The sequence below is a fragment of the Bemisia tabaci genome, chromosome 10, assembly GCF_918797505.1.
Source record: "Bemisia tabaci chromosome 10, PGI_BMITA_v3".
Classification (NCBI taxonomy): domain Eukaryota; kingdom Metazoa; phylum Arthropoda; class Insecta; order Hemiptera; family Aleyrodidae; genus Bemisia; species Bemisia tabaci.
In genome coordinates this window covers 31,362,269-31,390,110 of record NC_092802.1, presented here as the reverse complement: position 1 = coordinate 31,390,110, position 27,842 = coordinate 31,362,269, and the positions used below count along the sequence as shown (strand labels likewise).

The 27,842-nt window shown below is 41.1% G+C and overlaps 1 protein-coding gene across 5 annotated transcripts in view; it reads left to right on the top strand.

Moving 5' to 3' along the window:
- LOC109030888 (membralin) overlaps positions 1 to 27,842 on the top strand; it is a 113,718-nt gene that overhangs the window by 74,650 nt on the left and 11,226 nt on the right. For all 5 annotated transcript variants that reach the window (XM_019042090.2, XM_019042089.2, XM_072304907.1 and 2 more), the window contains exon 11: positions 13,170 to 13,269. In XM_019042090.2, coding sequence (XP_018897635.2) covers positions 13,170 to 13,269 — 100 coding nt within the window. The remainder of the gene's footprint in view (positions 1 to 13,169; positions 13,270 to 27,842) is intronic.

Sequence of the window (27,842 nt, the reverse complement as noted above, 5' to 3'; positions counted from 1 at the left end):
TGCATCAAATCCAGGACGGCGTGGCGGCCAACTTTGAACGGCAGGAGGGTATATTTGTCCCATATGCCCTCACATTCCCCCTTGATAGTTCGTTCTAGTACCACTTCTTCGCGCAATAAGTCAAGTGAGGCATTAGTTCCTTAAAGAATATCGACAGCGAAATTCCCAAACCAGGTATCTCGTTTGCAATATTTGAAAATTCCAAGAATTCTGCAACAACGCAAACCGATACATGCTTTGGTTGTTTCATCGTAATTTTGGTCGTAGATTTCCAGTGTGACGTGATGAATACCACCTGGTTAATCGGGCTGCACAAAACTAAAAGAAGACTGATAAGTTTGAAGGGTGGGAGGACTTAAGCAAGTTAAATAATGACGCAATGAGTGATGTGAACATATTATTCCCTGTGTAATTTTGGTAAAATGTGAAGTAAAAAATTAAGTGGAAAATGAATGGTCAAACAGGGTGTCTCAAATCCACGATGACTGCCTGTAAAAGGCAGTGGTGTTAACCAGAGGTGTAGGTATAATGCCGGAAGGCAATATCTGAACGGTGTTTGCGTGCAACATAGTTTCTTTTAGCATTACGTCTTATATTAAAATATGTCTTATTATACATCTTCGAAAATAAGGTACCGATTTCCGTGTAAGTAATATCCGCGTTTAAAATCCTTTTATTCCCCCCGAGAACCAAGACTCTTTTTATTCGAAATGTGAATTAAGCAAATTAGGCCACGTGAGAATCATGGCGAAATAAAAGAAAAAAATCAATTTTCTCTGAAATCAAAAGTTGACGACACCACTCTTCAAAAAATATACTGAGGAACATCGTCCGGTGGTATGAATCATCAATGTTTTCATTTTTTCATTCTTTTTCTTTTAGAAATAGGTAACTCAATTGCATGTAAATATCGCTTATTCAGCAGTCTCTCTTTGAATTGTACATTTATTTTGTAGTGTCGTTTTATTGATTCTTCAAATGGAGATAGTCACCATCCTCGATTTCAGCTCTTATTAAGGAGTAATATTAATTGTAAACATTTAAGAAAACTTTTAGATTTATTTCAAAGATTTTTTAATATCACTTTTTGAAATTTTCTGTTATGTCCTTCACATTTAGAAGTCATCCACTTATCCCATAATCGGGAGATCCCGCACGATTATGAGGCATTTTCTGTTGTACTTTAAAATTTACGAACAAAATTATCTAAATTTACCGCAAACATTGTGGCATCTTAAACTCTAGTAACCTGCGAATTCGGCCTGGATTGCCAGTTTTACGCCTACTGACCAGGTGTCATTCATCGGATCATAGATGAGGTCTTATAAAAGACAATTTAATTTTGAACCTCTAATCAAAATGCTAAACCAATATTATCCAGAGATCGTTACCTTTCTTTCAATTTAAAATGTAATACACTAATCAAACTTTATAAGCTACCCTCCCGCCGTTCAAAGTTGGCAGCCGCGCCGTCCTGGATTTGATGCACCCCGTTTGACCAGGGGCTTTTTTTAACACTATATTTGAAATTTACGACTAAAAAGACATAGGAAACGACACCTCATACCACACGAGATGCACATTTTAAATTGGGAATTTCGCTGTCGATATTCTTTAAGGAACTAATGCCTCACTTGACTTATTGCGCGAAGAAGTGGTACTAGAACGAACTATCAAGGGGGAATGTGAGGGCATATGGGACAAATATACCCTCCTGCCGTTCAAAGTTGGCCGCCACGCCGTCCTGGATTTGATGCACCCCGTTTGACCAGGGGCTTTTTTTAACACTATATTTGAAATTTACGACTAAAAAGACATAGGAAACGACACCTCATACCACACGAGATGCACATTTTAAATTACCTTGATGCTTGATAATCTAAACACGGCCGCCTTTTTGAATTTTAGGAATTTTAAGGGGTGGTCCGTGGTGGAGCCGTGGAAAACATTTTGTATGTTTTGTGTTATTCAGGCCAACCCGATGATGGTATTCTTGTAGGAAAAGTCTATCACGCAATTTGTTCCGAGTTAGCTCTTTTCCTCCCGTATTTCTACCGTATTTCTCCCGGACTAAACGATAATTTGTGCCAAATTTCCGGAAAAATACGGGTTTTCGAATTTTACACTAAAACGGTTGCACTTACAGAAAAAACTATAAGAAAGTGATTTGTTGGAAATTTAATTTCCAACAACTCTGATTCTATGCATTTTTGTCGTATTTGCCATTGTTGCCAAGTTATCGTCAAAAAACCCGGATTTTCCGCTAATTTTGACGTCAACGTCAATCCGGGAGGCCTAAACGTTGACGAAAAAATTCAGGAAAATTCAGGCGTTACTTTTAGACCATTTCACAACTACTGTACTATGTCCATTTTCAAAATAAAAAAAAAGCCCAAAAACGCTCCACCCTACTGGGGGTCTAAGTATTTTGATTTCTCTAATTGTGTATGTCTTTTTGTTTCCTGGTAGAAGAGGGGATTAAAACCACCCCAAAACGTCACAGCCTGTACGTTTTGTTGTTTTTTAGCCGTGGTCACCCGTTTTCTTGTGTTTTTTAGTCATCCATAAGTTCATAAGTATTCAAAACTGATCGCGTCTCCGTATCCACAGGTGATAGAAATTAATGACGCCGGCAAAACTAATCACCAGTCTCGGTACACAGTGGATCGAGTCAATAGGAGAGGTGGGACAAAATTTGGAAACTTGAAACGCGTATAACTCCGTTTATACAAAACTTTGAGGTTGTAAAAGTGGTTCCATTGGTTCCCTCGTGAAATCGGCGTCTAGAAGCACCCCTTAAAATTTAAAATGTGATGAATTAAACATCAAAATTTGCATTTTTAGTCAAAATTCCCTTGTCCGACCATTCTGATTGACTCGGTTGACTGTGCGGCATTGCGAGGCGAGCCCGCGAACAGTTGGACTGCATTTTGCAATTTGGAACTATAAATTCTGGCTCTTCTGGAAAAACACGTATGTGCATAGGGAAACTAATGGCACATACGTTGCTTTTAAACCAGGCTAGAATTTATAGTTCCCGATTGCAAAAGTAGTCCAATTAACGAGGCAACCGGGTCAATTACGGAATTGCCAGTGGCCTGGCGTGTTTTGCGATAAATCGATTGATCTGCCATTTAAACCTATGGAAAAGGATCGATTGATAGGGTGTTCGCAGCGAACACCTCAATAACCGATTCTTTACCACAGCTTCAAATGGGGGAAATATCGATAATCGATCATTGACGCCACGCCACTGGAAATTTCGGGCCGGAGTTATTGTGGCCAGCGACTCAAGTGGAAAGGTCCGAACCGGGAGTCAGGCCCGGAACATCCGGGCGGAAGCGATCGACCAAACGCCGCTCCTCCGACGTAAGCACGCATCTCAATTTCCACATGAGCCCTGTTTTCCGTGTAAATCTATGCTTCCCGCGGCTCACTTGAAAATAGAGATACGCCCTTACGTAGGAGGGACGACGAAACGGACGTATTTCTATCAAACGGAACTATGTGCATTATGACGTGAGCCCTGTTATGCACCTATCCTTATGGGCCTCAGGGCTCATGTCCTAATGCACATAGTTCCGTTTGGCAGAAATACGTCCAAATGAAGGGCCGGAACCGCGGTGAGCCGGAGCACCCGGTAATAAACTAGAAGCTCCTCCGATACACCCTCACCCCTCGCGAAAGGGGTAACTCGGGGGGAGGGGGGCCTCGACAATAAATAAACCTCGCGAGAGCACGAGGAATATGACACTCGATTATTACCGCCCCCCTCCCCCCGCGCCGCTGAGGCCGGCTTTGCCATATCCACCCGAAACCGAGTTCGGAAGCTCGAACGATCGAATGGGGTCGAATGTTTCCCGGGGAGGGGGGGGGGGGTTTAGTCCTGTCGCGCTAAGGGAAAACGCTAGAATATTGTAGGCAGACTTGGAAAAGTTGGTGATCTTTGACTAGCACGGGAATTTTTCGCTGGACGTAGCCCAGAATTCTGACTATATAAAAGTCACCATCATGCTCCATTTTGTCGATTTCAGTTCCCAGCAGTATGTTGTAACTTTTCAAAATTATGGATAAGATGAGTGCTCGCTCTTTGGTTTTTCGGCTCTAAATTATTTTATCAGAAAAATATAGGAAAAATTTAGAATGGAGTTGAAGGCGTTTTTATTTCAGGCTGTAGTATTCCATCTAAGGTCGTAGTTTTCTTTTGACGTAGTGCTAAGGTCGACTACTTCGAGTGTATTGTGAGAAAAATCAAAGCAGCGTAGACTAACTAACAAAGACAATGAGTTCCTATTAGATTGCATCTAGCAAAAAGGAACCAAAAGCACCCTGATGTTGCTGTAGAGAAAAAATCAAATTACTGATCTAACAATTCAATTACTAAAAAAAGTGACTGCAACGTAGATTTCAGAACAAAAAAAAAAAAAAGAATGCCATTCTAACTACGCTAATTCAACCACAGGGGTGGTTAAAGTAGCATTTTTCTGTGGTACAATCTGCATTGAAAAATTGCAGTCACTTCTTTTAGCAATCGAATTGTTAAATCAGCAATTTAATATTTTCCGTGTAGTATTGTTCCATTTTTCCTTCTTTACAATGTGATTATTTTATTACTGAAATCATGAACAAAACTAAATCCATAAAGGTCATTTTCGTCTTGAATTTATAGTTTATTGGGTGTGAAGATGAAATTCGTTTGGATGATCAGTTTATATTTGCAAGGTGAAGAAAGTTGCACTATCGTAGCGACGTAGCAATGCTCCTTGGTTTCTTTTTCTAAATACAATCCAATTAAAGTCCCTATGACGACAAATGCAACAGCAGACACCAGCTTCTTTATATTTTTTCCTTCTCACTGATGTGAGGGGTTGGGGAGTGGCTTCTCAATTATTACAGACACACTTTTTTGGAGGGAAGAAAACACAAAGAGCGCGCTAATTTGTTTAAAGATGCTCCTTTTACCTTCAAACAACATGCTCTAATCTTCCGAGAAAAGGCTAACTTGAAAGCACCGTTTTTTCCATCTGGGCGGCGCGATTCAAAGAAAAAAGAGCTTTAGCCATTTTACGTCCACTCCAGTCGCTCACTAGGTCGCAGTTTCGGACGAATTGTCAACGGGAAAGAGACCTCGCTGTCCTCTTGAAGCATGTTTGAGAAGAGAAGAAAAAACCGAAATCCTGGCGAAGCCTATACTTAACTTTCATTATTGTTCAGTTATTGAAAAACCTCGGATATCCTTTATATATAGACGGTTTGGTGTCTAATCTGTGTAATAAAATTTACTGATGTACAATTTGTACTCAAGGATTTCCATAATTTCTTCATTTTCCAATCCATGACTTCAGCTGACTTTTCAAAGCCTTTTTTTGCTTTCCCCTGACTGCAAAATATCCCAATTCCCTGGCTTTCTGTGACCTTTCTAACAACCGCGTTACAATAGCTCTGTTAATATGATGAATGCGAGAAAGCAAGTAGATTTTTCTGTCATAATATATTTTTTCGGACACAACTTGTATTATGCTTACTTTTTGGCGTTTCTCTTTGAACCGCGAAACGATGTCGTTTTTTTCATCGAAAAGGATTTTAGTTAGAAATGGAAATCTGAAACGATCCATTTGTTTTTCATGGATGCGACTATTTCGACTCCTATGTCAACGGGTTGCATACGCCAAAACTTGAAGGCGATCCGCTCTTTTTAGTTCTCTCTCAATTGGCACTCTTCTTGTTTGGATTCTAACGACCAATTTTATCTTCTTCTTTTTCCTCTCCTTTACTCTCATTCCTCTCTTTCTTGTTCCAATTTTTCTCCTTTTCAACCTTCTTATTTTTCTTACTCTCCCTCATCTTTTTTCGCTTCTTCTTTTCTTCACTTTTGCCTCTTACCTCTTCCTCCTGTTTTTCTCCTTCGTCTTATATATCTTTTCGATACGCACGTCTTGACGTATCGAATCATACGGAATTAATACACTCCAGAACAATTCGCCATCTCCGCACGAGGAAATGCACCTTCATTCCAAGGTTGGCAAATTGACTCAAAGTATCAATTTATTTTACAAAGTTATACCCGTGCAATTTTTATCAAACAATTTTCTGATTTTTGCATGAAACTCTGCGGAAAATGAGTGAAATTTTCAGTCAAGAATGCCAAGATCCTCCTAGTTACTATGCAATTTGCGAGGGAAAATTCGGCGGCGGTGAAATGAATTTACGTGCCTTCGTGAGGGAAACAACAAATTCGCTTTGGCGGATTCAGCAAATTGGCAACGTTGTTTTTCTCCATTTAAACCTATGGAAATGTATCGATTCTTGGAGGGACCAGGTGCTCTGACAAGAATCGATAATTTAACATAGATTTAAACGGAGGCAGTTGCCAAGTTGCTGGATCCGCCTCTACGAATTTGTCTTTTCCAATTAACCGTGAACAATAAAATCAAGCATGAGATTCGCTCTTTCAGAGCGACGGCCTTTTCCACGAATCCAGAAACGCGAAAGCGAAGGCAGGGACGCGGATTGGGAATGCTGCCCACTCCCGTGCGTGAAAAATTAGGATTCGACGTCGACAAAGCTTTTTCTCATAATCGCCGGCATTTTTTCGTTAATAAATTTCATAAGATCCGGGCCGGGCGCCGGGGAGAACTTGCACTACTCGCAGTGGCGGGCGTGAATGGACCACTAGACAAGGTACGAATTTCAGCATTCTAATACATGTTTCTTAACCAAAATTTCACGTAAAACACGATACGCACAACGAAAATTACCGAAATTAACTCCTTACGAAGATATTTTATGATTCTTGATGCGTAAATTCAAACCATCCGCTCATGAAAACTCAATGCTCAACGTGATTCACATCGCGCGCTAAACGTTATCATGACAGTCTCTGCGATATAAAAATCTGGCAACCTCAATCTTGACGCTTTGGCTCAGCTGTAGCAAATTGCTAATAGTTTGAACAACACATGGTGGGAAATGAACATTGCTCGATTGAGAGGCTTGCAGAAACCGTTGTAGTGCGCGATTTGACTCACGTAGAGCCTTGAGTTTCTTGTGAGCGGGCAGTTCAAATTCCTCATAACCAATGTGAAATAAAAACGTTAATATCTTCGTTAGGAGTTGGTTTAAGTAATTTTCGTTGTGCGAATCGTGCTCTACGTGAAATTCTGGTTAAGAAACATGTATCAGATTGCTTAAATTCGTACCTTGTCTAGTGGTCCATTGCGATACATCGATTGTTGTGCCATTTAAACCTATGGTAAATAATCGATTATTAAGGTGCTCGCTGCGGACGCCCTGTTTATCGATCCTTTTCCGTAGGTTTAAATGGCACAACAATCGATTTATCGAAGAATCGATCATTAAGGTATTCGCTGCGAAAACCCTGTTTATCGATCTTTTTCCACAGGTTTAAATGGCGTAACAATCGATATATCGCGAAACACGCCACGCTACTGACTTCTCGGTATTCCGTTCGTCCCCGGGAAGTTTAAGTTTGTTATTGTATGCTCCCGGCGACCTTTTACACTGCGTCGAGAGTCTTTGACTTCAGGTCCTCGAGCTTTCCGCTGAAACGGCGGTCCCCTTCTCCCGCCCCTGAAAAGTTTTTCGTAAAAAATACCCTCTTTTCCCGCTCTGCTTTATTAAAGCGAGGTCTTTGATGTTGGTCGGTCGGTTTGTAGTGAGTCGGAATGTCAATGGCCCAGTCGAGGTTGGCTATCCGCTCGGTGCGTCATTGACGTCACCGGACGCGAAAGTTATGAAGACGACGGCGCGTGGCGCTGCGATGTCAGCCGGCTGCGGTCCGGTTATTCAGGGTGTCTAGCATCAGGAAAACCCCGGAAAATATCAGGAATTTTGGCCGATCAGGAAAAAATCTGGGAAGTATCAGGAAAATCGGAAAAATCGGACGTTTTATCAGGAATTTTTCTCACGCGAATCTCCTCAGCGGAGAAGTCTTACTGCTTTTTGCCTACCGTGCCAGGAGTCGTCGCGCCGTCTTTGTTTCCGATAATTTCTCAAAGAAAAATCAGGAAAATATCAGGAATTTTTTAATAAAATATCAGGATTTTTCAAAATTAAAAAATACTAGACACCCTGTATATTGAAATTGATAGACAAAGCCTTGGACAAAGAAGACTGAATTGATACGAATGGACCCCATTGGTAAAAGCGGGTGGTTGCAATGGACAAAGGGGGTAGGTAATAGACCAACTAACGGCAACCCACGAGAAACCCTATCGTTAGTCCATCATTTTCTCCCTCAGTCTAAGAGCCCCTCATTTTAATCAACAGGATCGCTTCATACTCCCTATGTCTTCTTTGTCTATAGCTTTGTCTATCAATTTCGATAATCGGTCTGCTGATCGTTGAACTTGGTAGGCGAAGCGATAGACAAAGGAGACGTACAGAGTATGGAGCGATCCTATCGGTTGAAATGGTTGGTTTCTATCGAACAAGGGAGAAAATGATTGACTATAACTATAGGATCTCTCGTGGGTTGCTGTTTAATCTATTATCTACCTTCTTTGTACATTATTGCAAGCACCTGCCTCCAGGCCTCCACCAACAAAATCGCCCCATTTTCCCTCGGTCTTTTATATCTATTGCTTTGTCCATCAACTTTAGTAATCAGCCTCCCGGGCGCTATGCGACCTAACCCGCTAAGGACGCCTCTCTGGTTTACAGTATGATTAAGGAAGGTCGTAGGAGACTTTTAAGAAACATGCGAAGAAAGAGAGGAAATTAGTGGTAAATTATAAACTAACATTTTTAATCAATTTAAATGACAATAATCCATACATAGTGTACAAAAATCTCAAATGCTACATTTCTTTCTTGTTCTACGAACGACTACGGCATAACGTGTTTGTCAGGTCATCTGGTACTGAGAAAATTAAAGCTTAATATCATAAAATCATAAAATCGAATAATATATAAAAGACTTAACAAATCGATAAAACAAATACGTGATTTGAAACGCGTCGTAAAAAATTTCAAAATCATGAGTTGAAAACGTTGACTCCGCGAGGTTGAATTTTACAGCTAACAAGCGGCAAGCGTGAGCGGCGCGTATTAGCGCCTACAAGACTGCAGAGATACTTCAAGCATTGCGCGTTAGGTGTATTGCGTGAAGTATCCCTGCAGTCCCGTGTCAAATTGTATGCGCAACGCGTGAAGTATCCTTCCAGTCATGTAGGCGCCAATAGTCGTGCTGGCATTGGCCGCTCTGTGTTCGGCTCCATTATTCAAATTCGTAGAGGCAGCGTTTCTCCACTCTTGATTTTGAAATGTTTGTACTCTCTATGGATTTTGGAGTTTTTAAGAGAGAAAATTATGAACTAACTATAGAGTCTCTCGTGCGTTGTCGATAGTTGGTCTATTGTTTACCCACTTTCTCAATTGCAACCATCCGCTTCTACCAATAGGATCCCTCCATATCCTTTTTGTCTTCTTTGTCTATAGTGATAAGAGAGAGATGAAACACAATAGCCCGAATGCAACAACAATAAAAACAAATTATGTACAAAACAAATGGGTGCGAAAGGCTAAGGAAATCGAAGAAACAAATCAGGACGTTTCGGGCCAATTAAATGCCCTGTATAGTTTTGTCCATTAATTTCAAAAATCAGTTTTTGGCACTCGATGTTTTTGTAAGAAAGCACTTTTTGTGGCACTGGACGTGCTTCTGCCTCGGATTGCAGGGCCTCCCTATCTCACAAACTTGTCGTATAAATGCATTTTTCCCCATCCCAGTGCCCCCTCCCATAATTCATTTCATTGAATTCATCGGTGACTTCAAGAGTACACTGAAAAAAAATTTCGGTGTATTTACTTAAAAAAAGGGTAAAATTATCAAGAATTCAGGGTTCTATTTGATTCCAGTTTTTTCTTGGTAAAATTACCATTTATGGAATTGGTAATTTTACCGAGAAATCTCGGTAAAATTATTGAACTTTCTCGGTAATTTTACTGGACCTTGGTAAAAACGCTAATATTTCTTATCGACTGTGGTAGAATTACCGAGATAAAATGGCAAAGTTATCGGGAATTGATTACCAATAAAAGTGGTATTCTTACCTAAAAAAAAAACCAGTAAAAAACCGGTTTTTAGGTAAGCTTACCAGTCTGTCTTGGTAAAATTACCTATAATTGGTAAGAAAAGTGAGATGGTAAAGGTACTAACGGACCGTGGTAAAAACGCCGAGTATTTTTTTTCAGTGTATCACCCTCAGAAATTGCAGGGGGTCCAGGGGGCGCAACCATTTTTTTCACGCTGAATGTTTCAAAGCCTCCTGAAAAAGCCCCCTTCACCTTGGGCTTCTGTAGCTCCACGAATTGGGGCGAGTCGCGAATCTCGGTTTCCACGAAATTCTTTCGCTCGCAGCATTTTCCGCTACTCGATCCTCCTGGTGCACGAAATGGTTGCGCGTAGCGTGAAAAGATCATCATATTCAATAAAGCAACTCCACCATCCGTTTGAGCTCAACTTTGACACACAATGCGGTGATGTGTGTGCGAGGTGTGGTTTTCTATAGACCAAACTGCTTGTTTGCCGACAAAACTCAAAGGAATCATGTTCAATTAAATCGAAGATAACTTCCAATGGTGTTCACACGAATCCCTCTCGGTATACTATCGGTAGAACGGACTAATTTTACTGAAAACGATAGACAGAGCTGCAGAAAAGAAGACGAAGGAAAAATTGAGTGATCCTGTAGGTGGATGCGGGTGGTTGCAATGGACACAGTCAAATCGCAAATTCCTCACACATGCAACATCTCCATTCCGGGACGTTGGAACACCTTTTGTTATTGTTATGATAGAATATGCCCGAGTATTATGATTCTGATCGGTCACAAAGCTCACATACTGATCGCAACCGTGTCAGGTTGGGTTAAGTTAGGTCACGCAACTAAACTAACTTAACGGCAAAGCGGGAGGTATCACTCAACTTGAAGGCGCCCCAATCCTGAATTTGTACGCGCGAGTATAGGTTTGCATATGTTTCCCGTGACCTTTGTAAACCAAATTCCTCACACATGCAACATCTCCATTTTCCAGTTAATTCCTTTTTTATGAAGGGAAATCTGGCAACGCCTTAAGGCTCGTACGGCGTTTTTCCTTAGCACGGCGGTAAAGCGAAACACCTCGATCCGACTCTGCTGTGGGAGGGCACCATTGTCAATTGAGGTCCATTAAAAATCAGTTGACTCGGACCGCGTGCGCCCCTACCCCCCTGTCGCCCCTCCCTTTCGCCCTCGGCCCCACCGATAACAAGACTATCACATTAAGGCGCGCTGGGCGCCTCCCGCGGATCCGGTAATGGAGCACGCAGGGTGTCCCGAGTCCAAACCACCCCCTCCCCCTCCCCCCGTCGCCATCCCTTCGTGGTGTACTTCTCGACATCATTGCCCGCGACTTATCAACTCGTGGGTAATTATTTCAAACCTCCCCTCCCCGCCCCCCTTTCGCCTTGCCCCGCGGTAGTTCGTGCCCCAGAGCCCCTCCGCGAGGGGGAGTTTTCTGTGTTTGGTCTCGGGTCATATTTTGTGTCCCTCCCTCTCCTGCCGAAGAAAAAAACTTCGTATGGACCTTTGAACATTGCCGAATTTCTCTGATAAGTTTTCATTTTTTTTTCCTCCTTTTCTTTTTCAATTCAAATATCCCTGGAGGGGGGGGGGGGCAATCTCATGCTTACCACCCCTTTTTTAGACCTTAATCAAGCCTGCCCCAGGTAAACGTTGTTCGAGACCATCAAACTCAGGTCACCTGGCCGAAAATCAAATCCGGGAACTCTTGATTATAGAGCAAGCGCTAACAACCACCACACCACAGGAGACCAAATTTTTTAAATTCACTGGAAAAAGAAACACATTGGATCTAGAGTCCAGACTCTTGAAAACATTGACAAGAAAAAATATTCTCGATTCAATCAGATTCAAGTTTAAATCAAAAGGAAATTCGCTTAAATTGATAGGCTTGGTTCTTGATTGAATCTGATTGAATCAAGAGTATTTTTTCTTGTCGATGTTTTTAAGAGTCTGGACTCTAGAGACAATGTGGTTTTTTTCCCAGTATTTTTGGCAATAATATTTGTGGCTTGATTCCTTTCTGCTTGACGCGGTTCGAATTAAATCTAAAGAATTCTGAAAGAAATTCAAGTTTGGAAGAAATTCAATTTTGAAAGAAATTCAATTTTGAAACTTTGAGCGCTCCGGCTCTTTTCGGTAACGCGGCCGAGTAGGTCATACAGCATATTTCAAAGGTTGCCCAATCTACCATTCGATTAAGAAACGTCGCTCCCCCGTCTCTCTCTCTGCTAATCACATTCCGGTTCCTTCAACTCAACTTACTTCCAATCAACCCAATCAATCTAAATCGCACGCTCCCGCCGCCTCCTGGACGTCATCGTCTCTTTCTGCTCTGCCCGGACTCACCGCTTTCCTCCGAATCCCGAGAGCAAATTAATTCCCTTGTCACTCAAATCATTTCCTTCCATACTCTCCTTCCTCAACCCCTACCGCTGCTTCGCGCATACGTAATCGACCGGCGTCTTCTTATAATCGTTCGCGAATATTCGTAACTCGCACCCCTGCTTGCGTGTCCTAGTGTTTCTCGGGAACATGGAATGTCAGCATCCTTCAGGGGGCTGATAATTGAAATTGATAAACAAAGCTGTAGATAAAGACAGAGAAAAGGGAGTAAATCATTCTGACGTACCAAGGAACTGGGAGATAAAAGACTGGTGGCGGAGTTTACTATATAGTTGATTTCGGCCCCTGCTATGAAGTATGGTTACATTCTGCTAAAGTATGGTTACATCTACTAAAGTATGGTTACATTCTACTGAAGTATCGTTACATTCTACTGAAGTATCGTTACATTCTACTGAAGTATGGCTAGTTTCGGTAAAGTTATAGTAAAATGAATCAGCATTGCGATAAATAACACTACAATTTACGCTACACCATTCACAATACCTAGCAGGGACCAAAATCAACTATTGGTGTAGTAAATTTCACCAGTCTATTTTCTACGTGAAGAACGCCGTGTAAGCCTTCTCCAGCCGTTGCCATATAACATTGCTCTATACTGTCGTCTAACTATTGTATCACCATGAAAATAAGACTTATCATCGCTAACTCCCGATCTTATTTTTTTTTTTGTTACAGGTTCTTTTATTTGTATCATTTTTCATTTTACGCTTATCACTATCGGTTTAACGGACAGTACAGTGGATTGGCGCTTGTTACCTCGTGGCTATTTATCCAGGTAAGGAACAACCACATCTTGTTTTGTGTGTATTTTTACATGTAATGGATCCGTTTTACGATCGGATTTTTTTTTTTTTTTTTTTTTTTCATTTTAAGGTGATTTAGATTTAAAGTGAAATCAGTAATCGAGCCAAATTTTCTCGATGTCTGGATGTTTGCCGGGTTGCCAGCGGTCTAGAAAACCGGAAAAATCAGGGAAAGTCAAGGATTTTGCAACGATCGGGAAACGTCCAGGAATTCGTGAGGAAATTCAGGGAATTTCTGACACGTTTACTTATCAGTAAAATATGTTACTGATCCTCTAGCTGTTTACCCCTTTTTGCAATTTTTAAGGGTTGTCATCTCTTAACCAGCTGCTCAGTGCCCTTTCCCACGATTTGATCTCTAACAAAGGAAATTTTGTTTTAAGTTTAGCGAAAATCAGCGGGAAAAAAATTGAAGTTCAGGGAAAATCAGGAAATTAGAAAATTTTTTAGACCTGGAGGGGCAAAAATGGACCACATTTAGCAGAAAAAAACCAAGCCACATCAGCCATTGCCAAATTTAACTGAGCAATTTAATTTTTTACAGGAGAACTTTGATGCGAATTCCTTTGAAATTGTTAATAAGGAATTTGCTTCGTACAGAAAGCACAAAAATCCGCACAACCGTCTTCTTGTTAAAAAGTAATTTGCTCAGTCAAATTCGGCAATAGTAGATGCGGCTTGATTCCTTTCTGCTCCACGCGATCCTTTTCGACCTGTCCGTACCCTGCCCGTATTCAAGAGAAAATTCATGCGGATTCCTTTGAAATTGTCGAGGAATTTGCTGCGTACTATGTATAAAATTCACTGAAATTTGCGCAAAAATCCACACAACCGTTTTCATGTGAAAAATAAAGTTGCTCAGTTAAATTTGGCAATAGCTGATGTGGCTTGGTCTCACCCTGCCTAACGCGGTCCAAAAAGTCAGGGAAATAAAAGATGAAGATTTTATGCATCATTGCATTCATGCATCATGCAACCGTGTGTTCGTTTACTTTCCGTGTAGATTAGCACGGCCATACTGCACTGGAAAAAAAAACACATTGGATCTAGAGTCCAGACTCTTGAAAACATTGACAAGAAAAAGTACTCTTGATTCAATCAGATTTAAGCTTTAATCAAAAGGAAATCCGCTCAAATTAAGAGGCTTGGTTCTTGATTTAAGCTTAAATCTGATTGAATTAAGAGTATTTTTTCTTGTCGATGTTTTTAAGAGTCTGGACTCTAGATCCAATGTGTTTTTTTTTCCAGTGTGCCGTACTTAGAAAAAACGCCGTATGAGCCTTTAGACGTTGCCGTAATTACTTCAATAAAAACCTAATTTGCTTGGAAAATTGCGAACATTTTTCTTCCAATTTTTCATATAATTTTGTTCGCAAGTTCATCTAAAGTCCCTGAAAATTTCGAGGCAAAATATTCATGGCACCCCACAAAGATCAGCATTTTATCGAAGGAAATTTGGCAACACTCGAATGTTGATAGGTCGTTTTTCTGTAGCACGGCAGCATCCGAGGCAGAACGCCGTATGAGCCTTCAGACGTTGCCAAGTTTCCTCCGATAAAAACCGAAATTACTGGGAAAATTGTGAATATTATTTTTTCAAATTTGTTGACAATTTTGTACACAAGTTCATCTAAAATATCTGGAAATTTCAAGGAAAAATATGCACTAATTTTGTCAAAAATACAGGTTTCATCAAGGAAAATTTGGCAACTCCCGAATGTTCATACGGCGTTCTTCCTTAGCGCGGCAGTATACCACCATGTGGAAAATCCGCCACTGTCTCTACCGCGAATTTTCCCCCGCGACGAGAAACAAAACAACCCCTATCCGGGGCGGCGCGTGGCAACGGGGGGCGAAAAGACAACGAGGAGACAAGTATCAGATGACAAAAACATATCGCGTGGCGGAGTTGTTTATTAGACGGCGAATCGGACGTATTTCTGCCAAACGGAACTGAGACATGAGCCCTGAGACCCATAAGAATCCATGTATAACAGGGCTCACGTCATAATGCACATAGTCCCGTTCCGCAGAAATCCGTCCAATCGGGATCCAGTTCCTCCGCGCCCCCGAATCCGGTTCAGCGCCTGTTCCTGAAGGCAAATCCGACGGCGACGTTGCCAGATTCACCGTCAAATCATATTTTTTCGCGCCTCGAAGCGTGGGATCGAGAATCGGGGTTTTTTCCGGCGGTTTGGCAGCGCCGCGACCCGCGCGGGGCACCGATATTGATATGTTTGAATGTCAAATCGAATCATCGCCGGGTATTATTCCAGACGTCCGCCTCGCGTCCCGAGCGCAGCGGAATTTAAAGATTGATCACGATGAATTGGGATTTATGCGCGGAGTCGATCTTTATTGCGCATAAATCAGGAATCAGGGTGTCTGAAAATCCGGAAAGTTTCGGGCAAAAATCAGTGATTTTTATGATAGCACGGTGTTCACGGGGCTAGTGAACGGAAGAGTCCCTTTATACTGAGAGTCAAGACAACACCCCCTCATGGAGTCACAAACGGGAATAAAGATTACACAAATTGAACGTTTTTTGTAATCTTTGATCGGCCCATTCTCAAATTCCTTTCTCCGTTCCTTCTCTCATTCCGTTTGTTCCTTGCCGAACCCGTGATTCCCCGGTCCATTCCAGATTATAATCTTTGCAATCGGTGGAAATGTAATCTTTATTTCCGTTTGTGACACTGTGAAGGCCTAAAATACGGGAACCAATCAGAAATGGATTCACATTGTCTTGACTCTCAGTATAAAGGGACTCTAGTGAACGGTAGAACCCATACACGCCAACGATTTGTCGTTTCCTTCACCACGGGACGTAACTGAATTTCAGTGTTGCCGGATTTCCACTCATGAATTGAATTTTCACTGGGAGGATCTTCGATATTTCAAACAGAAAATTTCATCGATTTTTCCTCTAATCTTATGTAAAAATCAGGAAAATATTGAACAAAAATTGCATCGTTATTTAATGCACCGCAATTCATTTTAAATCGCAATTCTCGGAAATCGGATGATCGTGCCAGCGAGAAACTCAGCGCGCCTAGATTTCGTTGCTTATGCAATTTCACCTACTTCGGAGTTGATATAGTTGTATCCAACTTTATTATTATTGCAGACGTCCGCGTCCGCCTCGGCGTCCCGAGTGCAGCAGAATTTAAAGATTGATTACGATGAATTGGGATTTATGCGCGGAGTCGATCTTTATTGCGCATAAATCAGGAATCAGGGTGTCTGGAAATTCGGAAAGTTTCGGGTGAAAATCAGTGATTTTTATGATAGCAGGGTGTTCGCAGGCTAGTGAACGGTAGAACCCATACACGCCAACGATTTGTCGTTTCCTTCACCAAAGAACGTAACTGAATTTCAGTGTTGCCGGATTTCTACTCATTTATTGAATTTTCACCAGGAGGATCTTCGATGTTTCAAACTGAAAATTTCACCGATTTTTCCTCTAATCTCATGTAACAGGATGTCTAGCATCAGGATTTTTCCGAATCTACCAGGATTTGAGGTCAATCGGGGTTTTATCCCGATTTCATCAGGATTTGAGAAAAATCGGCTGTCCGATCGGATTTTTTCATGCTTTCGCGTACGTTTATGCAGAAATTTTAATTTTTCTCCGCAAAAAAGCAGGATTTGATCAGGATTTGGAAAAATTATGAAAATAGGACTTAGCAGTCAAAAATCAGGAAAAATCAGGATCACGTTAGGATTTTCCAAAATGAATAAAAACTAGACACCTTGTGTAAAAATCACACTGGAAAAAAAAAGACATTGGATTTAGGGTCCAGACTCTTAAAAACACCGACAAGAAAAAATACTTTTGATTCAATCGGATTTTTGCTTAAATCAAGAACCAAGCCTCTTAATTTGAGCGGATTTCCTTTTGATTTAAGCTGAGATCCGATTGAATCAAGAGTATTTTTTCTTGTCAATGTTTTCAAGAGTCTGGACTCTACATCCAGTGTGTTCCTTTTCTCGGTGCGATTACATCAGGATTTGAGGAGAAATCGATCGTAAAAGCAGGATTTGAGAAAAATCGGCTGTCCGATCGGATTTTTTCATGCTTTCGCATACGTTCATGCAGAAATTTTAATTTTTCTCCGCAAAAAAATCAGGATTTGGAAAAATTATGAAAACAGGCTTCAGCAGTCAGAAATCAGGAAAAATCAGGATTTCCTCAGAATTTCCCAATACGAATAAAAGCTAGACATCCTTTGTAAAAATCAGAAAAATATTGGACAAACATTGAACGTCGTAGTAGTCGTAGTCGTTAGTAGCTCTCCGCTCTCAAAACTCCATTTTTGGACTTGCCGCTCTCTCGGGCAGGACGTCGCAGCCCCGGCGTTGGTTTCCTCGCTGAAACGGAGCCCTCGGAAGACGTGGACAATTACATTAGGTTTTCCGGCTCTAATGACATTAGCCGCCGCCTTTTTGATCCCGCGGCGACGATGGGTGTCACCTATTTCGGGAGCTCCAACCTCGACGGAATAACCGCGAGGACGCGAGGATAATGGAATTTTGATCATTTCGGGGACGTCTCGCTTCTCGCCGCCGCCGCGGTGACTTCTTTTGATGGGTGACAGGTGAGAAACCTCTACTCCTCCGACGCAACTGCGTATCTCCACCCCCGCATGACCCCTGAAACGCATGGGTTTATGTGTGAAACGAGGCTCATGTTGAAATGGAAATGCGCCCACGTCAGAAGAGCGGCGAAACGCTCCGTTGCGGGCCACAACGACGACGGGTTCTTCCTGTTTTTCGCACCGTGGCGGGGGTCAGCCGGACGCCTTTCCACGAAATACGTCTAGACAAAGCGATAGACAAAGAAAATTTAGGGAGTATGGACCGATCTTATTGGTTGAAATGGTCGGTTGCTATCGAATATATCGAACGAGGGAGAAAATGATGGACTTTTCCACGGAATATGTCTAGACAAAGCGATAGACAAAGAGGATTTGGGGAGTATGAACCGATCCTATTGGTTGAAATGGTCGGTCGCCATCGAATATATCGGATAAGGGAAGAAATGATGGACTTTTTCACGAAATATGTCTAGACAAAGCGATAGACAAAGAGGATTTGGGGAGTATGGAGCGATCCTATTGTTGGAATGGTCGGTTGCTATCGAATATATCGAATAAGGGAGAAAATGATGGACTTTTCCACGAAATATGTCCAGACAAAGCGATAGACGAAAAAGATAGAGGAAGTATGGAGTCACCTACACGGAAAAAATTAAATTACTGATTTAACAATTCAATTGTATAAAAAGTGAATGGAATGTTTCAATGTAGATTTTAAAACAAAAAAATGTTACTTCAACCACTCACTTTGTTAAATTAGCTCACAATAGTGGTTGAAGTAGCATTTTTTGTTGTAAAATCTACGTTGAGACGTTGCAGTCACTTTTTTTAGCAATTGAATTGTTCAACCAGGAATTTAATTTTTTCGTGTATTCGTTGAAATGGTCGGTTACCATCGAACATATCAAATAAGAAAGAAAATGATGGACTAACTATACTGCCCGGCCGTGCTAAGGAAGCACACCGAATGCACATCCGTGAGTTGCCAAATTTCCCTGAATAAAAAATGTATTTTTGAAGAACGTTATGCATATTTTTCTTGAAATTTTCAGATATTTTGGACAAAACCGCGAACGAAATTGTGTTAAAAAGTTTGAGAAAAATTACTCAGAATTTTCCAAGTAAATTCGTTTTTTATTGAAGGAAATATTGCGCCTGAATGCCCATACGGCGTTCTTCCGTAGCACGACAGTATAGGATCTCTCGTGGGTTGCCGTTTAGTCTATTACTTACCTCCTTTGTCCATTGCAACTACCTGCCTCCATCAACAGGATCGCCCCATTTTCCCTTGGTCTTTAATATCGATTGCTTTGTCTATCAATTTGACTAATCAGACCACTGGTTGCTATGCAACCTAACCCACCAGGGACGCCGCACTGGTTTACAGTGTGATTAAAAGATGTCGCGGGAGACTTTTAAGAAATACGTGAAGAAAGATAGGAAATTAGTTGTATATGATTTACATAATTTTTTGTATCAATTTCAATTGAAATAATCCATACAGAGTGTACAAAAATCTCACATGCTGTTTTTTCTTTTTTCTTCTACGGACGACTAGGGCATAGCCGTGTTTGTCAGGTAAAGATAGAATTAAATCCAAATATCATAAAAACTAAAATTGATAAAATAAGAAGGACAAAACAATTCGAAAAAACAAAAACGTGAGTCAAAAATTGTTTTAAAAGAATTTCAAAATCATGACTTAAAAACGCTGACTCCGTAGGGTGAAATATTACAGCCAAACACAGTGCGGCTAGCGCGGACCGCGTATTAGCGCCTACAGGACTGCAGGGATACTTCAAGCATTGCGCGTTAGGTGCAATGCGTAAAGTATCGCTGCAGTCTTGTGCCAATTATATGCGCAATGCGCGAAGTATCCTTGCAGTCATGTAGGCGCCAATACGCATTCCGTGCCGGCATTGCCGCAGACCGCTCTGTGTTTGGCTCTAATATTCGAATTCGCAGAGTCAGCGTGTTTCAACTTTTGATTTTGAAATGTTTGTACTGTCTCTATCGATTATTGTCATCAAAATGATAAGAAATGTATGCACTGAAGGAAATAGGATGTGTGTTTTGCGGATATTAAGGTGGTTCCGTACCAATTCACTGTAGTCAAAGCACTGAATTTTTTCTCTTATGTTTCGTGCTTTTTACGATAACACATCATTGAGAGCAATCGTAAGAATTCGGATCTATTATCGTATTTTACAAATGGTAAAATCTATGTATCTTTTCTTGGTTTAAGCACAGGATGCTTATTTTTAGCGAATAGAAAACAAGCGCTGCAATATAAATTGCAGACTGAGTGGCACCAGGCCCCCTACTTTTACGAGTCGTCTCTGATTGGCTAATCTGCCTGGTGCCTACTTGCTGGGACCCTTATGAAAAATAATACAGAGTTCCTTTTTCATCGATAGCATCTCGAAAAAAAGGAAAAATATACCCGTCGGAAATTTCAAAAGTCAATTCTCCAGATTTTTCTGAAGAGATTGGTTGGCAATCTCAATGTATTTTTGCTTGTAAAAATTGGCCACCAAACTCTACAAAAATTTTGACTTGCGAAATCGTTTTTCTGCAGATGAATGACGCGTCGAACGCGATGCGTGCATCAAAAACGCGAAAAAAACAACCCAGAAACCGAGAAATACATGGTTCATAAAACGCAACTTTTCCGCAAATTTAAAACGTCCTGGTTTCGCGTCGAACTGAATGTTGTCATCCGGCACCAATCAAAAGCAATCACGAGTTTTGAGTTGCGGCAGAAGTCTCTCTATTTCTCGTGTATGCAAGCAATATGAAAGTCGGAACTATATCAATGGTGTCAAATAATCGAATCTCGTACATGTTATCTGGAGTAAGGAACCAACAGCTCCATATTGAACTGGAATAACTGAAAGTGTCTGAGAAAAATATATTTAAGTAACCTTAACTTGCTCTCTAAAATGGTATTGACGTTTCGAACAACACATTTTGCGTAAAAACTGTTTCAAATTATGTCCTTACAACTGTTTGGCATATCCTGAACTGTCAGGAATTTTACCGGAAAGTGTCCGGGAAATGTCAGACAATTTCATTTTACACAAACTGATTGCGGTAGACGCGCAAATCGTAATACGATTCAAGCGGGGATTTTTTAGCCAACGTGCGGTATAAATCAGCATAAAGCTGTAAACCTCAATACCGAGGGAAAAAGCTCACATGAGCACAATTTTCCCCTCAGGGAGATACGCTGTTTGGCGCACCACTAGTAACGACTGAGGCTGAATTTCATTTTCTAGATTCTATGGCAACCCTGGGTTTTCTTCGAGTCTTCGGACTTGTTACAAGCGAGCTCGACCGGGATTCCGGATTCGGGTCACGGAAATTTCAGGGAAATTCCGGAAACTCAAAACCGAAGAAATTCCGGAAAATCCGATTCCGCAGAACCGCGAGCCCTCCTCCACCCCGCCCCGTCCGACAACCCTGGATTTTCTTCGAGTTTTCCGACTTTTTACAAGCGAGCTCGTCCGGGATTCCGGATTTGGGTCACGGAAATTTCAGGGAAATTCCGGAAACTCAAAACCGAAGAAATTCCGGAAAATCCGATTCCGTAGAACCGCGAGTCCTCCTCCACCCCGCCCCGCCCGACAACCCCTTTCGCCGAGCGGCGCCGGCGACCCGCGACAGAAAAATCTGATTAAAGCGCCCGCGTCATTTGATATTTATAAAGTGTAGCCCTCCGGCCCGGCCGGCGGGCGGCAAGGGGGGGGGGGTGTCGAGGTGAGCGACACGGGGAGGGTGGAGGACGAGCGGGGGAGGGGGGCGGGACAGAGGGCTCATTTTTCAAAAACATAATGCGCGTCAGTTACAACTCCTTTCTGCTCGCTGACTCCCCGGGTCTCCCCTGGAAATCATAACTGCGGTCCTATCCTGCCCGTCTTACGCATGGGCCCGGGGGTGGAAGGGGGGAGGGATGCGCGGGGCTAACAGACTCTCGACGGAGATACTCAATCAGGCCTCCTCCGGTCGGTGAACATGAAAAATCAAAGCGAATGTATACACGCAATTTATTCTTATTACGATCTGCGTGACGCATACCTACTTCTTCCGTTTCCGCTCCTTAACCTTCCTCCTCTCCCCCGACAGCGTTGCCAGCTCGAACCGGCCCGGAAAAGCTGGGAAATTCAATGGGGAATAACGGTCAACACTGCCGTGCAACGCAAGAACGCCACAAAGGCCATTTTAAATTTGTTTGGAAACGATGTGTCATAGCAGAACAACTCGTGTACCTTGGGACAAGGCTTTTACAGAATTATTTTGCAAACACTATCAAAAACTTAGCCTGAAAATTTGTGGTGCATGGGTGAAACAGTTTTTATTTTATTAAGTGTTAAGTTCCGCAAAACGCGGGAAAATCTTGATGGATTTACGTCGTTCTTGTTTAGCACGGCAGAACAGGACGGCGGATACGCATTTTTACGAAGCAGCCCGGGACAATAGTAACATGCAAAAAATCAAAGGGGAAAACGGAAAACAAGGCTAAAAATGCAATCGATATTTAAGTAAATTCGTGTTTTTTTAAATTTTCAATGTATTATCCGACTGAAAGTGACTCAGTTTTGAGTCGAAACATCTGGGGTTTTTAGCAGGGAGGCAGAGCGGCAGAATTTCATGAAAAAGAAAATCTTGGAATTGCACGTGAAATATTTCATGAAATTTCAGAAATTTATGAAAGATATTGAAAAACGCAGGTTTCTTTTCGTGTTTCGCAAAATGTAAAAATAGTGCAGCTCTTCTATTTTTGTGTTTTTGATTGCGGGTTGCATATCCTAGTCCCTGAATAATGTGAAATATTTCACAATACCTCCAGAAATTTTATTAAATAGGTCTCTGAAATCTTTAATCTTTGATTTCTTTATTACGTTTCACGCCACCCTGGTTTTTAGTGTCGATTTCTAGTCTTGTTGCAAGTTTTTTTTCACGTTAACAGGACGATCGATCGCTCCGTTGATGCGCTGACATTAGGCCTTGTTTGCAGTTGTAATGTGTACAAAAGTTAAATTCCTTACAGGGTTTTCAGTGTCAGTAAAAACCTGGAAATATCGGGAAATTCCATGCCATCAGAAAAAATCCGGAAAATTGATCGTGAAACAGGAAATTATGATCGCTTCAAGCATTTTTCAAACATTGAGTCTTGAGTCAAAGTCTTGAGTGAAAGACATGAGTCAATTCTTCGAGTATGTACTTGGATTTGTTAAATTGTAATATGAGTGTCAATTTATTTACACAAATAGCCAGGAAATTTCAGATTAAATGGACGTGCCTCACCGAAAAGGAACTACTTGCAAATGCATAAAATCAAAAGGAATTATGTTGCACGCAAATCATATGCGCATGGTCCCTTTTGATTTTTTAATTCATTTTCACATAGTTCTCTCCAGCACAAATACTTCAAAACATCAGAAAAAATCAAGAAAATTCGAAATGAAATGCTGATAGACATTCTATCAGAGGAAAGATACTTCATTTTACTCTTTCTCTCAGAATCTCCACGGTGAAATTCTTGAAGAATGTATCTATTTTTCGGTGTTTTAAAACTCCTTTCTTATTTATTTTATTTTTTAGGGAGAAGAAATGAAAAACAATTGTTGAAGTTTTTAAAAAAGTTTTTTCTAAGCAGAAGAAAAGAAATCATGGAAGTTCTTACGGAAAGACGCTGAATAGTTTTACTTTTGAAATTTGAAGTATGGCAGGAAGACTGCAACGTCGCAAACTGAAATACGTGCAGAGCGATTGGGCTGCGCATCCTTGGAGGAGATAAACTTCCTTTTCGATTTTCGTTAAATTCTCCTTAGAAGATTTGAAAGACGGTGTGATACAACTATATTAACACCCGAGCAGTATCAATTGCATACACAAAAATTGTAGGCGCACCCAGTTTTCCGGTTGTATTTTCATCGGATATCACTTATTTGCGATCTATGCTGAGCCAATGCGCCTTTCGAGAAATTGTGAAGGTGGCCCTGTATCGCTCAGGAGATTAATTCGATAGTCGGTCGATCAATTTTGATAGTCTCTGGATTTCAAGACAGTTTGTCAAAAACCCCGTAACGGCACATCACGCTACAGAAACGGATCAGAAACTTGTCCACTAGAATTGACTGGAAAATTTTTTAAAAAAAAGGAATCTAACATTAAGTCCCGAGTAAATATCGTAAATTGGATTACAAAAAAATTTAAATATCCGTAAAGGGCTGAATTTTGGATCTATTTAAAATGATTCCTCATCGAATCGTGAGTGCGCATATCCGCCGTACCTCATAATCTCCGAAAAAGAAGTCCTAAAATCTAGAGATTACCAATTAATCAGTCGATTAGGGGTCTTTAAAATCCTACAATATCATCTGAACGATTGCCAAAAAGGCATATTGATGTAAAGTCCATCGCAAATGAGTGACGTCCCATGACAATACTGACGAAGAATCGAGTGCGCCTCCAATTCTCGCTCATGCAATTTGAGCTACTCAGGAGTTTATTTAGTTGTATCGCGCGTCTCATTCCTTTAACGAGGGTTCGGCGAGTAGCGGATAGCACGCTGATTATTGAAATTGATAGATAAAGCAATAAACAAAGATGACACACGGACTGTTGAGTGATTCTATTGGTTGAAATGGGTAGTTTCTGTAGATGAAAGGAGACAATGATGAATTAACAATAGGGTCCCTCTTGGGTTGTCGTTAGTTAGTCTATAACCTTCCTCCTTTCTCTATTGCAACCACCCGCTTCCACCAAAGGGATCCCTCCATATCCCCTCTGTCTTCTTTGTCTTTAGCTTTGTCTATCAATTGTAAAAATCGGTTTGAAGGAGGCAGAGGTGTACCGCTACCAGAGATCTTACATTCTGGAGGAGCGTAAGATGGATTTTCAATATTCAAAATTATCCTGAATAAACAGTTTGAATTGATGCATAGTATTATCACGATCAAGGAAAAATTGCCTTCTTCGTTTACCAAGAAAACGAAAATAAGTCGGATCCCAAATGAGGGAACAGAATGCGAAATAGTTAGCGGCTTCAACCGAACGCGAATATTTATGAGCGCCATTTTAGATGATCGGGATCATTTTGAAATTTTCATCAAACTCTGCTTTTGACGGATGCATCGACTTTTCAAAAGTAGAGTGGCTCCTATGTTCTTTTTTTGGACAGGCAAAAGTGAGTTGTGAAGACCTACTTGATAAAGGGCCTTGATTTCCTCGAAATTTTAGAATGTTTCAAGCACTATTTAATCAGTCTTCAGCACTATCTAATCAGTCGTCAGCACTATCTTACCCGTTGAAATATTTTTATCGCCCAGAAGTGTGGTTTTAGAAGTGTCTGTGTGATTGAACAGGTGCAGAATGGAAACGTATTCCACCGTATCATGGTAAATCAACTTCCTTATTTTTTAGGAATTAGATTTATGGATCTCACCCTCCTTTTTAGTCGAAGTTACAATGCCTTTCTCGTGGTAATAATCAACTACTTTGATCCGGTGCCGGTAACAGCGCTGCAATATTATCCGGACCAAAATAAGGGGCCACTAGACGAGGTATGAACTAGTGGAGAAGGCCACGTGTTTTCTCCTCAAAATTTCTGCCAGAACATGATTCAAACAGAGAGAAGTTTGGAAATCAGCCAGATATTTACAGGTTTAAGGAGCCGCCCCCTTTTTTGTGACGTAGGTCCCTATCCTTTAACTCGTAAAAATATCATGGCGTAACGCTCTCCTCGCCCCCCCCCCCCCCCCCCGTAAAACGTTACGTAATTTAGGGACGGCCTCTATTAAACACAGATCGAACGGAAGTCAGATTATACACTTCATTTCGTATGTTAGAAATTTGGGTTTCATTTTGCAAAAAGGAACCAAGAGCATTGAAATGTTGCTAAGATCGTGAAACTTCATCCTTTGCAACAAAAGTACTAAAATCATGCAAAAATGTGAAATTCACATGGGGATTTTTGTCTTAAATACAGTTGTTAGGGTGCAAAACAAAAACTGTTTTTCGATGAGCAGGTTTTTCTTCCAAGACAAAAGGAGTTGAAAAATTGTAGCATCATTGTGATGCTCTTGGTCCCTTTTTCCAAAATGCAATACATTTAATCATTGTGAATTTTTAACAGCTACTTCATTCATTGTAACTTATTTTTTTGTTCGGGAATTGATTTCTAGACTTCCTGTCGTGGTTTTCTGTTTTCCTAATGAAATTCTGAAGAGAAAGTACACTGGGAAAAAAAACACATTGGATCTAGAGTCCAGACTCTTAAAAACATCGACAAAAAAAATACTCTTGGTTCAATCAGATTTAAGCTTAAATCAAGAACCAAGCCTCTTAATTTGAGCGGATTTCCTTTTGATTTAAGCTTAAATCTGATTGTATCAAGAGTCCTTTTTCTTGTCAATGCTCTCAAGAGTCTGGACTCTGGATCCAATGTGTTTTTTTTCCAGTGTATGTTTTTTCTGTAGTGTTTTAACTCATACCTTGTCTAGAGGTCCATTCATAAGGCCAATCTGACAACACCCCCGAGAGTCTGAAAATACTACCGCGAGGGTGTATCAGCGTTCCTTAGCTCTTCATTTCCTCGTCATAATTTATCGGGAAGAGTGGGGTGTCTCTGTCCCCCGATCCCTCTATCGTTGACGATCTGAAGCGGCTATTTACCCGACGAAGTGCCTTTTGCCTATCTGCTCCGGTGCATTCCCCGCTTTAAAAAAAAAGGAAAAGGGAAAAAAACAACCATTATCCCTGAGGACAGCCGGAGACGAATCTCGGATAGCTCTTTTCCTGTGCTCATTCACTCCGCGACGCGGGGGAACCTTTGCGGTACAGATATCTTCCTTATCTTGATCGGTATCGTGAAATACTTGTATGATTAGAGAACTCAGAATTAATCAGAGTAAATGTAACACATGTGTAATGTGTACATTTTAATGTGCACTGGAAAAAAAAACACATTGCATCTAGAGTCCAGACTCTTAAAAACATCGACAAGAAAAAATATAGATAATAATAAGATAAATATAAATAAAAATAAGATTCAATCAGATTTAAGCTTAAATTAAGAACCAAGCCCCTTAATTTGAGCGGATTTCCTTTTGATTTAAGCTTAAATCTGATTGAATGAAGAGTCCTTTTTCTTGTCAATGTTTTCAAGAGTCTGGACTTTAGATCCAATGTGTTTCTTTTTTCCAGTGTGCCATTTTCCCTTCATATTTAGTATTTTTTGCCGTGGCAAATCATTGTAAACTTATTGTGGATCAAAAACCAAAGGTATACTGTTAAAAACACTCAAGCGGGCTGATTTTTGAAATGGATAGACATTGCCCATAATGATAGAATATGCCCGAGTATTATGATTCTGATCGGTCACAAAGCTCACATACTGATCGCAACCGTGTCAGGTTGAGTTAAGTTAGGTCACGCAACTAAATTAACTCAACGGCAATGCGGGAGGTATCACTCAAATCGAAGGCGCCTCAATCCTGAATTTGTACGCACAAGTATAAAACAAAAAAAAGCCCGAGTTTGTGTGTTTTCGAACTCACTAATTTATGTGGAACAATATATTCGCAAGTCAAAATTTGCTCAAGGTTTAGTGGCCCATGCGATTTATTTTCCCTCGATCAAGAATGAAACCTTCAGATGTGATACCCTTTTGAATTGGGGTTGTTCGCGGAAAATCGAGACGGGATCGGTTCGGGCGGGCAAACGCCGGGACGCCATGCGCCCAGACAGGTGTAAAGGGGCTAATTAAGGCCCGGAACCGCGGAAGCAGGAAGTCGCGAGGTTCGACCGACCCGGGTCCGGCGCGGGCGACGCGGAAGCAGGAAATTGCCCATCGCGCCCGCCGTCTCGATTCCCGAAACCCACTCCTTTTCGGGGACTTAATTTCGTCCAGTCCAAACCCGGGTTCGAAGCGTGAAAATTTA